Source organism: Furipterus horrens, unplaced genomic scaffold, assembly GCF_987537825.1.
Source record: "Furipterus horrens unplaced genomic scaffold, mFurHor1.1.pri manual_scaffold_3, whole genome shotgun sequence".
In the NCBI taxonomy this organism is placed as follows: Eukaryota; Metazoa; Chordata; class Mammalia; order Chiroptera; family Furipteridae; genus Furipterus; species Furipterus horrens.
In genome coordinates, this window is record NW_028327173.1 from 70,282,235 (window position 1) to 70,298,063 (window position 15,829).

The 15,829-nt window shown below is 36.0% G+C and overlaps 1 protein-coding gene across 2 annotated transcripts in view; it reads left to right on the forward strand.

Moving 5' to 3' along the window:
* Nucleotides 1-2,259: 2,259 nt before the first annotated feature.
* BRDT (bromodomain testis associated) overlaps nucleotides 2,260-15,829 on the forward strand; it is a 50,179-nt gene continuing 36,609 nt past the window's right edge. The window contains exons 1-5 of one of the 2 annotated variants that reach the window (XM_090271728.1): nucleotides 2,260-2,454; nucleotides 3,451-3,588; nucleotides 5,795-5,909; nucleotides 10,145-10,317; nucleotides 10,887-11,240. In XM_090271728.1, the coding sequence (XP_090127854.1) occupies nucleotides 2,266-2,454; nucleotides 3,451-3,588; nucleotides 5,795-5,909; nucleotides 10,145-10,317; nucleotides 10,887-11,240 (969 nt within the window). In that variant the 5' untranslated portion in view covers nucleotides 2,260-2,265. The remainder of the gene's footprint in view (nucleotides 2,455-3,450; nucleotides 3,589-5,794; nucleotides 5,910-10,144; nucleotides 10,318-10,886; nucleotides 11,241-15,829) is intronic. The other variant, XM_090271727.1, reaches the window with a different exon arrangement.

A 15,829-nucleotide genomic window follows, 5' to 3' on the forward strand; every position in this document is an offset into this window, starting at 1 on the left:
TTCTTTAGCCATGCAGAAGCTTTTTTATTTGATGTCAAACATTTTTAATTTGACATCAAATTAAAAAGCATTGCTATTTTTTAAATGATCAACAAAATCTCACACCCATTCAGATGGCTATTTTTAAACAAACAAACAAAACCCAGAAGATACCAAATGATATGCAGATGTGGAGGAACTTGAACCCTGTAGAGCAGTAGTTGTCAACCTTCCTAATGCTGCAACCCTTTAATACAGTTCCTCATGTTGTGGTAACCCCCAACCATAAAATTATTTTTGTTGCTACTTCATAACTGTAATTTTGCTACTGTTATGAATCATAATGTAAATATCTGATATGCAGGATGTATTTTCATTGTTACAAATTGAACATAATTAAAGCATAGTGATTAATCACAAAAACAATATGTAATTATACATGTGTTTTCTGATGGTCTCAGGTGACCCCTGTGAAAGGGTCGTTCGACCCCCAAAGTGGTTGAAACCCACAGGTTGAGAACCGCTGCTGTAGAGTGTTAATGGGAATGTAAAATGATGCTGCCACTATGGAAAACAGTTTGTGATTTCTCAAAAAAATTAAAAATAGAATTACTGTATGGTCTAGCAATCCCACTTACACATTTCTGAAAGCAGGGTCTTGAAGAAATATTTATACACCCATGTTCATGACACTTTGCAATAGGCAAAGAGTACATCAATGAATAAACAAAATATGGTACAAACTTAGTGGAATATTATTGAACTTTATAAAATGAAGGACATTCTGACATATGCTACAATATGGATGAATAACGAGAGCATTATGCTCAGATAAGTAAGGCAGTCACAAAAAGACAAATATATTATTATTCCACTTACGATATACCTAAAGTAGTTAAATTCATAGAAATAGCAAGTAGGATGTAGTTGCAAGGGGTCAGGAGTGGAGTATGATGACTTATTTAATAGGTTTAGAGTTTGTTTTGTGAGATTAAAAAGGCCTGGAAATTAGTTACTCAAAAATATGAATATACTTCACACTGCTGAACTGTACACTTAAAAATGGTTCAGGCCCTGGCTGGATAGTTCTGTTGGTTAGACCTTTGTCTCCATCTGCCAAGGTTACTGGTTTGATCCCTGGTTAGGGCACATCTGAGAATCAACCAGTGATGCATAAATAAGTGGAACAGATCTCTCTTTGGGTCTCTCCCTTCATCACTCTCTCTCATATCAATAAATGAATTTTTTTAAAGTAGCATGTAACAAATATTTTTTAAATGGTTCAGATGGTACATTTTATATGTATTTTTACCACAGTTTTAAAAAATGTTGAGATGCAACACTGGTTTAATGCAAACAAAGATAGTAGCTAAATGTAACACTGACCTCTAAAAATGAACGGTTTAGTTGATAATCATACTTTTCATTTTGCTGGCATACTTGGTATAGTACCTTTTCTCTCTGATCCTTAAAGTAACAATGCTGTCTAGATCTGTTAGATATGTCTTTCTGAAATATTCATGAAGTTTTAAAGTACTTTATTTTAGGTATAGTAATTTGCACAAAGAGTAGCATTTTAACACTTGTCACTTTTTTCTAATTGTTTTTTTTTTCTTAATTGATTTGAGAAAGAGAGTGAGCAAGAGAAAGAGAAACATTGATTTGTTGTCCCACTCTTCCATTCATTCATTGGTTGCTTCTTGTATGTGCCCTGACCAGAGATTGAACCCACAACCTTGGCACATCGGGATGATGCTCCAACCAACTGAGCTACCTGGCCAGGGCTTACTAATTGAATAAGTCATTTAATTCAAATTAACCAGGGAAATCCTTTATTTTGTCTTTCTCCCTTCTTTGAACTAATCATTGTAGAATAACTGTATGCTAATATTATCTTTTAACATTCGCTGCTATTTTATTTTTCCAGAAACTTACAGACTTTTCCTGTGAAGACCTCAATTTGTGTTTTAGAAAAGCGGAAAGAAACACTGTGAACAATTGAAATAATCTAAATCGTCCAAAACTAGGGCATACATAATGGAACAACTTTTAGTACTTATATAGAAAAAGGTTTGTATTTGTTTAAAAGTGAATTAATTTACCACTTGGCTGTTTCAAAGTAATGATGTGCTTTAAAATATGATGTTTGTTCCTCTTGAATAATACTTTTCAGTTCTATAGAACCATTTTAAAAGTACTTTGATGGTAACTCAGGTTTTTTTTTTTTTTTTTTTTAAGAACATCTGCTTATAGACCTTAGAATAACAGGATTTTAAGCAGTTAAGAATGTCTCTGCCAAGTAGACAAACAGCTATTGTTAACCCTCCACCACCAGAATATGTAAATATTAAGAAAAATGGGCGATCGACAAATCAACTGCAGTATCTACAAAGAGTTGTCTTAAAGGCTTTATGGAAGCATAGTTTTTCCTGGCCTTTTCAGCAACCCGTGGATGCCGTGAAACTACAATTGCCTGTAAGTATTTAAAAAAAGAAAAAGGAAGCCCTTAAATTTCTGAAAGAGATTTACTATTATAAAATATATTATAAAATATATTTAATAAACACCTGATTTATTCAGCTCCAATGAGTATTTTTTCCTAAATGACGAAGTTTATTTTTCTGAGTATTGAAATGCTTATTTTAACAGTTTGTGTTAAATTACAGTACATGCTTTCTTGTTATAGCATATGTCACTTGACCTTTTAATGCAGGGTGTTAAGAATGTCACCTCCATGAAGTTGCTCTTTTTCCCCCCTTAATCCTCATCTGAGGAGATATATATATATATATTTTTAAATTTTTTTAAAAATTGATTTTAGAGAGAGAGGAAGGGAGAGTGAAAATGAGAGTTGGGGGTGGGGAAGGAGGAAGAGAGAGAGATGGTAAAGGGAAACATTGATTGGTTGCCTCTTGTACATGCCTTGACCAGGGAGTGAACCCATAACCTAAGTATGTGCCCTAACCAAGATTCAAACCTGCAACCTTTTGGTACACAGGACAGCGCTCCAACCAACTGAGCCACCTAGCCAGGGCCCTGAAGTCTCTCTTGACAAATTCATGGCAGACTGTTGCATCACACACAGGAATTTTTAGCCATCTAATAACAGAATAGCTAAGTAATATATAAGATAGCTAGTAAACCATGGAACTGGGATTATACTCTGGATCTGTCATATTTGATAAATACTAGTTTATTTTTCTTCATGCACTTTACTTATTTTCAGAGCTGTTCTTTTACATTCTTGTGTTTGTTATTCTTTATTTATTGGCTTATTTTTCCTCTGGAAAATAATGCCATGACAATCAGCTTTGTTTCTCATTACTATGATTTTGGTTTCCAGATTATGCCTTTTAAAAGATAATCAGTTCTCTAGTTACAGGAGTAGTTTCTTAAATTTCCTTATGTGGTCATTGTTGTAGTTCATTCATTCTTAATACTAACACTTATAATGTCTTCTTGAACACCCAGGATTATTATATGATTATAAAAAAACCAATGGATTTAAGTACAATTAAGAAGCGCTTGGAACATAAGTATTATGTACAGGCTTCAGAATGCATAGAAGACTTCGATACAATGTTCTCAAATTGTTATTTATACAACAAGGTATGTAAGCTATGTTACACTTGCTAATTCTGTGCTGTTACATATGGTAGATGTGCACTGATTTCAGATTTCAGGTGGTGATTTGGAGTATTTTACATATTTTTAAGAGTAATGATTTTTTTTACCAGTTTTTATCATTTTAATCTATCAATATTTATTCAATCTATTTGCTATAATTCTGCCTGAAGAGCTGTAATAACTTACTATGCTTTAAAAAAATAAAATGCCACTGATAGCTGATTGCTGTGAGTAAAGTATTATTCCAAAATATTCTCCACTGCACTTCTGCCATTTTAGTTACAAGATGATAAACTTCATTATATATTAATCTTGCTTAGATTTTCATGGTGTGAATCCTTGGCTATAACCTAGGAAGCCAAACAAATTACATACTTCTATACTTCATGACAAGTTTAAGATCAGACACGTTTTCTGTTATATCCCAGTAATAGTATTTGCATCTGTGTTAATTCATTAGCCTGTTTGATAATGTATGTGGGCATTTTGAACATAATCTTCACATTTGCTCTCATCCATAAAATTGGATTTGTATGTTCAATTTTTTTCTCCATATAGTATTCCTGTTCTAAAGAATACTGCATTATTATCAAGCTCTTGTGTGATATCTAAACATTTAAAAACTTACATCTTATTTATTCAGAATCACTAGTGACAGTGACATGTAAGAGAGCTTTTGATTTGCTTCCCCAGATAAATATCAGTGCCGCTTATGTGTATAAGATATTTAAGACTATTGGCCAATGTCATTTTTAAAAAAAATCAGAACCAATGATACTCTCAAACTTTAATTTAATTTAACAAATCTGAGGGGTCCTTTCACAGTTTACTATTTAAAAATAAAGTTCAAGTTTCCTGAGCTACCTAACTTAGAAATAAGTGTTCTCTATTTTAGACTTTTGCTTTGTAATTTAGTTTATTTTTCCCGAATAGAAAAATAAAGCAAAGGAAGACTTCTATGCAGGTAGCTAAGATTTAAAAATTGAATTCTTTGGTGTCACTTTATCATTTAGTTAATTGAAAACTGAATTGGGACAAGTCAAATAATGAGGTACTTTACATTGCCATAACTAAGTTTTGTTTTAACCTATTTGTCAGTTAGAAATTTCAGTTTCTAATACCTGTATATTAGTGGGATTGGTTGGATTGCAACTCTAATGCTCAGAGCATCTTGGGTCCTTTATAGAAATTAAAAAGGTAGAATGTTAGAATTTAAAATATGAGCTGCTACACTTTTTTCTAAACTTAATTTAAAAGTGATAAATAACTTTAATATTGGGTTGGATAAGTAAGGGAAGGGTTTAGTCAAAGAATGTGTATAAATGACTCATGGACATGGACAATGTGGAGGGATATGATTGCGAGAGAAGGGGTGGGCTGGGTGGGGGAGAGAAATGGGGGAAAAATGGGACAACTGTAATTGAAAAACCAAAAAATAAAATTAAAAGAAAAATATTGGGTTGGCCAAAAAGTTCATTTTTTTCCATAAGATGGCTCTAGTAGCACTTAGTTGTCTTTAACGTTATTTGAAACAATTTTGTTAGATTGTATTGTGACAGCTGTCATATCAGCATGCATTTTTTAAAAAACTTAGCAAAATTGGTGAATTTCTGTATAGTCATTTTAATATTGAAGAGGGAAGAAAATATGCAACATTTGTATTATATTATGCTTTATTATTTCAAGGAAACACAAGTGAAATGCAAAAATTTGTCAGTGTATGGAGAAGGTGCTGTGACTGACTGAATGTGTCAAAAGTGGTTTGTGAAGTTCTGTGCTGGAGATTTCTCGCTGGACGATGCTCCATGGTCAGGTAGAGCAGTTGAAGTTGACAGCAATCAAATTGAGACATAATTGAGAACAATCAACATTATACCACTAGGAGATAGCCAGCATGTCAAAATGTCCAAATCAATAAAATTATTGGTGAAAATCAAAACTGTGTCTTTTATTTTATGGAAAAAAATCATTCACTTTTGCCCAACCCAATACCATCTAATAAGAGTGCTGTGTACTGTCTTTTATAAGGTAGCCTTACAGAAGTTTGGTACTAACACTTATGTCTTCTTGAAAACCATGGGATTATTATACCATTATAAAAAACTCAGTGTTGTTAAGTACAGTTAAGAAGCACTTGGTATAATGACCATATCGTGTAAACTTATGGTATATTTTATATATTGTCTAGCCTGGAGATGACATTGTTCTTATGGCACAAGCTCTAGAGAAGTTGTTTAAACAGAAAATATTACAGATGCCACAACAAGAACAAGTTGTGGGTGCTAAGGAAAGAACAAAGAAAGGTAAGGCAGAGAAGATTTACATTCCCTTTCTCTCTCTTTCATATATTATGTAGGGCCAAGACCTATATAATAAGCCAGTCAGAGAAAGACAAGTACCATATGATCTCACTTATATGTGGAATCTAATAAACAAAATAAACTTACGAAGAAAGTAGAAATTGACTCATAGATAGAGCGTAGGCTGACAGCTGTCAGAGGGGAGGGGAATGACAGGCTGGATGAAAGAAGGTGAAGAGATATTAGCCAAAGAACATACACATAACATGGACACAGACAACAGTGTGGTGATAGAGGGAAAGGGGTGCAGGGCAGGTGGAGGTGGGCAAAGCGGGGATATATGGGGACAGAAAGAGACTTTGCTTTGGGTGATAGGCGCAGGTGATGTTTTGTTGAGTTGTATACTTGAAACCTGTATGGTTATGTGAACCACTGTCACTCCAGTAAATTCAATAAAAAATGAAACCAGAATTATCTTTTGGTGTCAGGCCCATGGTAGTACAGGCTTCCCTCACTAGGTGAGCGTTCTAGGAACCCATCTGCATCAGTGTATGAGCCGGCATTGTTGTGAGAAGCGGCATTTGGCTTCAGTGAATTGTTTTTGAAGACTCAGCCCATTTGCTCATTTCATGTTGGGTGATGTACCAGTGCACCTGCTCACACTGTGCTGAGTGCTCAGCAGTTTTTGACCAAAAGTGGCATGACCCCCATTCCCCACCCTCCTAATTCACGTGATCTCACCCCAAGTGACCTTTTTTGTTTCCCTGGATGAAAAAAGTCCTCAAAGGGAAACATTTTGCTGTGAAGCGGTGAAACAAAAAATGGCAGAAGCACTAAAAGGCATCAAAATAGACAAGTTCAAAAACTGTTTTGAGCAGTGGAAAAAACATCTCAATAGGGGCATTGCATCAAATGGAGGGTATTTTGAAGGTGACTGAAGTTTAAACATGTAGAATAAATATAAAATTATTTATAAATTTCATTTTAGGGGGAGGGGGTCCCCCCTTCTATATACCATTTTTTGCTTTGCTATTATACACTCATGATCTTACTTCAGTATGGGCCCTAGCTTTACCACACCACTAAAAAGGTCCTTGGTAGTCAGGGTCACTTATTATCTTCATGTTGCTAAATTAAATGAAATTTTTCTATTTCCATTTAGTTGATCTCTGTCAGTATTTACTTAAGAAGGTTATTGTCTCTTTCTTGAAGTGCCTTTATTTCTTGGTGCCTACTCCAGTTGTTTGAATTTACTTCCCACCTTACAGTCCTCTTGACCTAATCATCCTCTTCTATTCAATCTATATCAGGTTTGTTTTTTATTCAGTGACTCATATACACTAGTCCCTCTCTATATCGTGGTTCACTTATCACGGCCTCACTGTATTGCGGGATTTCTTTAAATATTGTATTTAATTATTTATCGTGGATTTTTTGCTATATCATGGGATTTTGCGGTACTGTATATGTATGTTGTTAAAGTTACATAGGTTTAAGAGTGTAGAATATGTTTCAGAACATAAATAGTGTTTATAAAAGTGTGGGAAAGGTTAATAAGGGACTGGGAACGGTTTATAAGTGTGTGGGGAGGATTTATAAAGCCTTAAAATATATATAAATACTAAAATAAATGTAAGGTTCCTACTTCGCGGATTTTCACCTATCGTGGGTGTGTGTGTGTGTGTGTGTGTGTGTGTGTGTGTCTAGAACGTAATACCCTCGATAAGGGAGGGAATGCTGTATTCTTCCTAAATTCCATCTCTGTGTTCTTAAGCTCCAAATTTATGTCTCTAAGATAGTCTTCTCTGAGCAACCAATTTTTATATACAAGCCACTGGACATATTCACTTGGATGCCTTATACACATCTCTCACTTAACATGCTCACAGTTCAGCACTTATCTTTCTGTGATCATTCCTTGTAACAGAAAATGGTACTAATGCATAGTTGTTCAAGCCAAAATACTAGAAGCTGTCCTTGACACTTTCCTTGCTTTGATTCTTTGTCATATTCTGTTCATTAGCAAATCATTTGGATTCATCCTCCAAATTGCCCTTGCAGCTATCAGAGGACAGGCTACCATCTCCTTGCTAGCAGTGATCCTGATTATCCTGCCTGATCTCTTCCCTGTATGATAACAAAAGTGATCTGATAAAAATAAACTAGAACATGCCATTCACGTGTCTGGCTGTCTTTGGATTCCCATGGTAGAACGAAGTCTGAATTTGTACCATAGCCCTTTATGACCTGGTCCTTGCCCAATGCTCCCTTTTTATCCTGAGCTACTTTCCTCTCACTAAATGTTCCCTACCGATTGTCTTAGAATACATTTTTACCGCTACCCCATTCCCTGACTGTCTGCTTCTTATCATTATAGTAACATCTGGATTGGTACCTCCTGAGAGAGAACTTTCTTGACTATCTTCTCTATATAGTAGGTCTACCTTTATTTTGTCAGCACCCTATCTATTTTCTTCCTAACACTTAACATCACTTGTAATAAGTTTGACTGCTTATTTTTTGTCTGTTTCTTAGACTAGACAGTATGCTCTACAAGGACAAGGACTGTCTTGTTTATTTTTGTGTCCCAGCAACTAGAATGGTGGCCTGACACATAATAGGCATGTAATAAATATTTTTTGAGTCCTCTTATGTTCCAAGTACTATATTAGGCACAAGAGATATAGAGGTTAAAACAAAGTCTCCTTCCCCTCACAGAGCTTTTTGTCTTACTCAAGGAAATAGATAAAATTAAGTGAATGTAAGTATCCCTCATTACACATATCTGTCTAGCTCCTGAGTTCAAAGAGCAACAGTTGGGAGGATAGCAAACGATATTTTGTTGTCTGAATCTTGTTGATTCCTAAGTTTTAGTGAGTAGTGAGAACTCAGAGATGGAGGAATACCAATCCTATCTTAAAATCTATGCAAATCTATTTGATTCTTGAGGTTGTTTAGCAATAATCTGGAGAGTTGGGGATACCTGTATGTTGTATGTCAACTGTGATAAGGGCGTGGTAAGAATAAGTGACCTGGAGAACGGTGAGGTTAGAAAGAGAGGGTTGTTTTATGTAAGCTAGCTTGAGAAGGGGACGTTTGAGAAAAGGCCTGAAAAGATTTTTGAAGTGGGTCATGAGGATATGTGCTTCCAGGCAGAGCAGATAGTCTGCTTATATTTAACAAACTTGAGGACAGCAGAGCTAGTAGATGAAGTGAAGCAGGTGACAGATAAGAGCGATAAGAAGTGAGGTTGGAAAGAGGGCAGATACAGTGAGAAGAAGGCAAAGAGATCATGCATGTGCTTACAAGCCATCGTGAGGACTTCGGCTTTTACTTGGAGAGAAAACTAGAAGTCATTTGCATTGAGCACAAGTTAGCATAATCTTTTGCAAATTTAAAGGATGTCTTTGATTGCTATTTTAAGACTAGACCACAGGATATGAAGACAGAAGAAGGAAAGCCTCTTAGGATGCTATTGCACTAATCCAGTTGAGAATTGATGATGCCCTGAACCAGGGTGATTACTGTTTGTGAGAAGTGTATAGCTGGATTTTGGGTACGAAGATAGAGCCAAAAGGCTTTGCTGATGGATTGGCTATTGGGTTTGAGAGAGTGGAATCAGAAATGATTGTATGGTTTTTGGCTTGAGCAACTAGAAGCTACCTTGATGGAAGGATGGAATTTTGAAATAATTAATTTCAAGAGTGATGTGATCCAAATGTCTTAAGTCATAGCATTCTCTGGGCATATACAGGGCAGAAGAACATGCACACTTGTTCCTTTGGCAGAATCTCCTGAAGTGTATTGATAAGAGAATCATGTTCACATCTGTTGTTCTGTGTTAACCAGTGAGGGATTATCTGTGACAGTTTTGAAGTCCATGGATATTTGTGCAGAGCATTCTGAAGGTCTCATGTTGTATTATATAGTTTGTCTCCAAGATATCTGAAACTTTTGCTTGTGTTTACAACTACCTTTTAGTCTGAATTTATGTCAGATATCTTTTTTAGTAAAATTAATAAGCCTATCATGAGTACCAGGTTTTTAAGTCTTTGGTATTATACCTAAATTTGTCTAACACTACAAGCAAGTATGTGTGGCAGGGTTTCAAAGGGGAATGGAAATGTACCATGTTTATACTGCAAAAAAGCTGACCTAAATGGGTTAAAATAGAATACTAAGAAAAATCTTAGTTTTATATTTTACTCCAATATTGACTCTGGTTCACACTTTACTAGGCACTCAACAGAATGTAGCAGTTCCTTCTGTCAAAGAAAAACAGTCTCCTAAAGCATCCGAAAAAGTGTTGAAGCAGCAAGTGAGTCCCTCTGTATTTTCTGAAACCTCAATTTCTCCTTTAAATATGGCACAAGATGCTCCACCCAACTCTACCTCACAAACAGTTGCCCAGGTAAATTTACTGTAGCTTTGAAATATCTCCATATAAGTTCGGTTGTTGTGATGCCTCTTTTAATTAAAAATTTTAAAAGTTATTAGTTGATTTGAGAAAGAGAGACAGAGAGACATCGATTTGTTGTTCTACTTATTTATGCATTCATTGTTTGATTCCTGTATGTGCCCTTGCTGGGGATCAAGCATGCACCTTTGGCATATCGGGACAATGCTCTAACCAGCTGGCCTACCTGGCCACGGCTATACTTTTTAAAAAATTGATATGAAAATTGATCCTTAGTATACAGCAGTCAATCTTTTTGTCTGTATACATTTTGTGAACTAGAGACCTAGGGTGTCAGCCACATTTTTTCAATCTTTCATTGGTCTCAAAGGTTTTCACAAGACAGTTCTTTGCATGTGGAAAGAAAATATGTGAATTATTTTGCCTGTGAAAGAGAAATTAACTTTTACTAATATTTAATATGTGTAAGACTTGGTGCTGATAATTTTTTTTTTTTTTAAGAAAACTTGCTCTGAACATTACCTTATAGTTTTTTGTTATTGTTTTGAATTGTTTTGTTTTAGGTTACAAAGGGTGTGAAGAGGAAAGCAGATACAACAACTCCTGCAGCTTCAGTAGTTAAAGCAATTGGTGAACCTTCCACAGTACTTACAGAAAAAAACCTGGCGCAACTGTCACTTATAAAACAAACTGTGTGGAAGAATGTTTTGCTGGACTCTCAGCAACAATATAATGTTGTAAAGAGTGTTAAAGTAACAGAACAATTAAGGCACTGTAGTGAGATTCTTAAAGAAATGCTTTCAAAGAAACACTTTTCATATGCATGGCCCTTTTATAATCCTGTTGATGTTAATGCGTTGGGAGTCCATAACTACTATGATGTTGTGAAAAATCCAATGGATCTTGGAACTATCAAGGTAAATGTCTTAATGGAGGGACTTCTTTTCCTGATTATTAAAGTGATTTTATCCTCGTAAAGAAATTTAAAGGTCAGGAAATGATAAAAAAAAGAAAATTAAAATCACCAGTAGTCACACCACCTGGAGTGAATCATGGGAATATTTAAAATGTGTTTCTTTACCACAATATTTGAGTTTTTGGCAAGACATTTATATAATTTCTAACCCGCTCTGAATGGTAAATTTTTTTTATTGCTGATTTGGAAGCTTTAAATTATTGGCAAAGTTTATTTGTTTTTGTTAATTTTAAGGGAAATTAATTACTAAGAGAATAGAACTGTAGCATATACAAAATAATCAATCTTCCTCATGAGTGACTACTCATTGTACTCCATCCATATTTATTGTCTAGAACAGTGATTTTCATCCTTTTTCATCTCATGGCACACAAACTAATTACCAAATTCTGTGGCACACTAAAATATATATATTTTGCCAATCTCACAAAAGAAAATAAGTATGATTTTGATTCATTTACACCAGACAGCTATTGTTGTATTGGCTGTTATCATTTTTTAATTTGATAATCAAAGGGAAAGAGGTCAGTGCCCCTGACTAAATAGTCAGGTATTGCATGTCTTAGAACTTTTTTGTAGCACACCGTGCCAAGGAACATTGGTTGAAAATCTTTGATGTAGTAGCTTGGTTCTTCTTCTAAACACAGTTGTTGTTGTTTATAATTAACATTAAGTTTATTAACAGGTTACTATACTAATTTTTGTGCTCACCTTCATTTTCTTCATCTTACTCTTTTGCTCTGGGTTTGCTATATTGCAAACTCTGTTTCTTCCATGAGCACTTAGGTATCTATATTTTGTCCTTACTCATTTTTTAAAATAATTTTTATGCATACTTACTATAATATCATTAACTATATTTCCTATTCTGTTCTTTATTTTTTAAAGTATATTTTATTGATTATGCTATTAGTTGTCCCAATTTTTCCCCTTTTGCTCCCCTTCACCTGGTACCCTCCTTCCCTCCAACAATCCCCCTGCTCCCCCATTAGTTCATATGCATGGGTCTTGCATAAAGTTCTTTGGCTTCTCCCTTTCCTATACTATTCTTAATATCCCCTTGTCTATTTTGTTCCTACCAATTATGTTTCTTAATACCTGTACCTTCTCCCCCATTCTCCCTTTCCCCCTCCCAGCTGATAACCATTCAAATGATCTCCATATCTATGATTCTGTTCCTATTCTAGTTATTTGCTTAGTTTGTTTTTTAGATTCAGTTGTTGATAGTTGTGAGTTCGTTGTCCTTTTAATGTTCATAGTTTTGAACTTTTTTTAAACAAGTCCCTTTAACATTTCATTTAATAAGGGCTTGGTGATGATGAAATTCTTTAGCTTTACATTTCTGGGAAGCTCTTTATCTGCCCTTTCTTTCTAAATGATAGCTTTATTGGATAGGGTAATCTAGGTTGTAGTCCTTGCTTTTCATCGCTTTGAATACTTCTTGCCAGTCCCTTCTTGCCTGCAAAGTTTCCTTTGAGAAATCATCTGATAGTCTTATGGGAACTCCTCTGTAGGTAACTCTTCTTTTCTCTTGCTGCTTTTGAGATTCTATCTATCTTTAACCTTCGGCATTTGAATTATAATATGTGTTGTGTGGTCCTCCCTGGGTCTAGCTTGTATGGGACTCTGTGCTTCCTGAACTTGTTTATCTATTTCCTTCACCAAATTAGAGACGTTTTCCTTCATTATTTTTTTCAAATAAGTTTTCAATTTCTTGCTCTTCCTCTTCTCCTTCTGTCATCCCTATGATTCAGATGCTGGCACTTTTGGAGATGTCCCAGAGTCTTCTTATTCTCTCCTAGTTTTTAAAAATTCTTGTTTCTTCATTCTGTTTTGGGTGACTGTTTATTTCTTATGTCCCAAAGTATTGATCTGAATCTTGGCTTCCTTCCCTTCACTGTTGATTTCCTGTGGATTTTTCTTTATTTCACTTAGTGTAAACTTCATTTCTTCCCTTATGCTTTTGCTATACTCTGAGTTCTCTGAGCATTCTTATCACCGGTGTTTTGAACTCTGCATGTGATAGGCTGGCTATTTCCATTCCTTTTAGTTCTTTTTCTGCAGTTTTGTTCTGTTATTTCATTTGGGATATGTTTTTTTTTTTTTTTTTTTTTTTTTTTTTTTTTTGTCCATTTTGGCTGCCTACCTGTGTTTGTTTCTGTGCATTAGGTAGAGCTGCTACGTTCCCTTGTCTTGGTAGAGTAGTCTTATGTAATAGGTGCTCTGTAGTGCTCAATGGCTGATCCTCCCTTGTCCCTGCTCTGGGCACTCAAAGTGTAGCCTTTGTGTGGGCTGTGTGCCACCCCCCTGTTGTAGTTGAGCCATGATTGCTATTGGAGACTTAGTGGGAGGGATTTACCCCCAGGTTTATCAGCTGCAAGCACTGGCTTAGATTATAGTGGAGGATCTGTTCTACAGAGGCCAACCTCATGGAGCAGGGCTCACTTTAGCTGTGCTCTGGTTTCCACTGAGTCCACCCCTTGAATGTGTCACTCATGGAAGTGGTTGGGTGGTGCTTTGGTATGGTCTGAAGCTGTCTACCAGTTGTGCTTGTTCTGGGACCTTCTGGAAAGTGCAGGTCAAAGTTTGCTGCCACCATGACCTGCTCAGAGGCCACCCAGCATGACCTACAAAGTGGTGTGCTGTTGGTTGCTACTGGCACTGGGTTTGGAGATTGCCTGGAGAGGCCAAACTGCAAACCAAAGCTTGCTGCTGCTAGTGGCGGGCCTAGGGCCATATAGAAGAGAGGTACTGGGCATGCCAAGGCCAAATACTACTTATTTGAAAGATTTTAGGAAAGTCTATAGAATGAGCCAAGACAGGCCATTTGGATGGAAAAGTCACTGTAAGTGGCTTGACTGGGCCCAAAAATTGGGTCTTAGGAAATCACCAGAGTAGAGTGAACATTGTTAGCCAGGTTAATAGAGATTCAGATACAGCCCCTGCCTGCCACTCTGTGGGGGGCAGTTCTCAGCAAAGGATCAATAGCCTCTGCCAGCAGTTCTGTCTGGAAGAAAGCTGCTACTTCAACCCTTACCTTGATGCCTGATGATTCAGCTCCTCCCATATGTCTCTGGCAGCTTATGAGCTGCTGTCCCAGCACTGCAGCTCAGAGAAGTGCATCCAAGTCAAGTTCATGCACAGGCTCTTTCAGAACACCTGAAACTTCAACAGCCCTCTTTCTTATTCAGCCACAATCCTTATTTATTTTCACAGCCAGAAATTATGGTGACTTCTCTTCCTAGCACTAGAACCCTGGACTGGAGGGCCTGTTGTGGAGCTGGGACCCTTCACTCCTCATAGGGAAACCTCTGCAAAAGATATAGCCTTCTTGATTGTTAACCACCATACATGGGCATAGGACCAGTCTAGTCTACATCTTCACCCCTCCTGCTTTTCTCAATGTGGCTTCCTATTTGTATCTTTATTATGGGACTTCTCTCCACCTATATTCCAGGTGGTTCTGAATGATGATGGATCTGTAGTTTAGTTGTAATATTGATCTGGTTGAAGGAGGATGAGAGTACAGCATTTACCTACTCTGCTTTTTTGACCAGAAACCCTATTTTTGCTTTTATTCTTGAATGATTCTTTAAATGACTATGGATTTCTAGAATGATAGTTATTTCCCTCAGTACTAGGAAGATATCTTCTGGCATCTGTTGTTGCTGATAAGTTTGTTGTCAGTTTACTTGTCCTTTTGGAGGTAATCTGTCTTTCCTCTCTCTGGTTATATATTTAATTTTATTCCTCTTGATTGGAAATTAGCACTTTCAATCTGAAGTTTGTATATTATGTTTTGAAAAAAATTTTAACCATTATTTCTTCAAATTGTACTTTTATTTTTCCTTGTATGCTACAATAAGAGAATGATAAGTCATGAAATATTACCTGTACTAAGTAAACCTGAGCTGAATCTTAAAGGATAAATAGGACTTAGTAAGTTATAGGACATTGTGGGAGCAAGTTGGAAAGCACTGAGGTGAGAAAAGCATATCTAGAATGCTGTATGTAGGCCAGCATGAGACACATAGAATAGGAAACAATGACTAGGGAAAAATGAGAATGGAAGGAAAGGGCTTGAACACAAAAGACCTGCATTGTAAAGAGGCCAAAAGTTGTCATCAAACATGAGAATTATGCCCTCATATTCGATTCTTAGAATGATCTCTGTAGCAACAATGTGGAGATTGGTTAGGTGGATAGTGTAGGATTCTAAGGGTAAGAAGATGGTGACTTTATTTTAGTTCTCTGAAATCCTTCCATTCTCCAGTAATCTGATTGGTAGAAAACTGTCACACATTTTAGTTTTGCATTTTTTTAATTACAAAAGAGGTCTGACATGTTGCATTTATGAGTTGTTTATTAATACACACATGTTTTACCCAGAAGTCTAAAGGATTTTCTTGTCTCTTCGTTGTTTTTATAGTTTTATAGTGTCTGCCTAACTGGCTATTCTACACCCTGTTCTTCTACATACTCTATATGCAGCTACCTAAATATGTAGCCTGTTCTGATATTGTTTTTTCT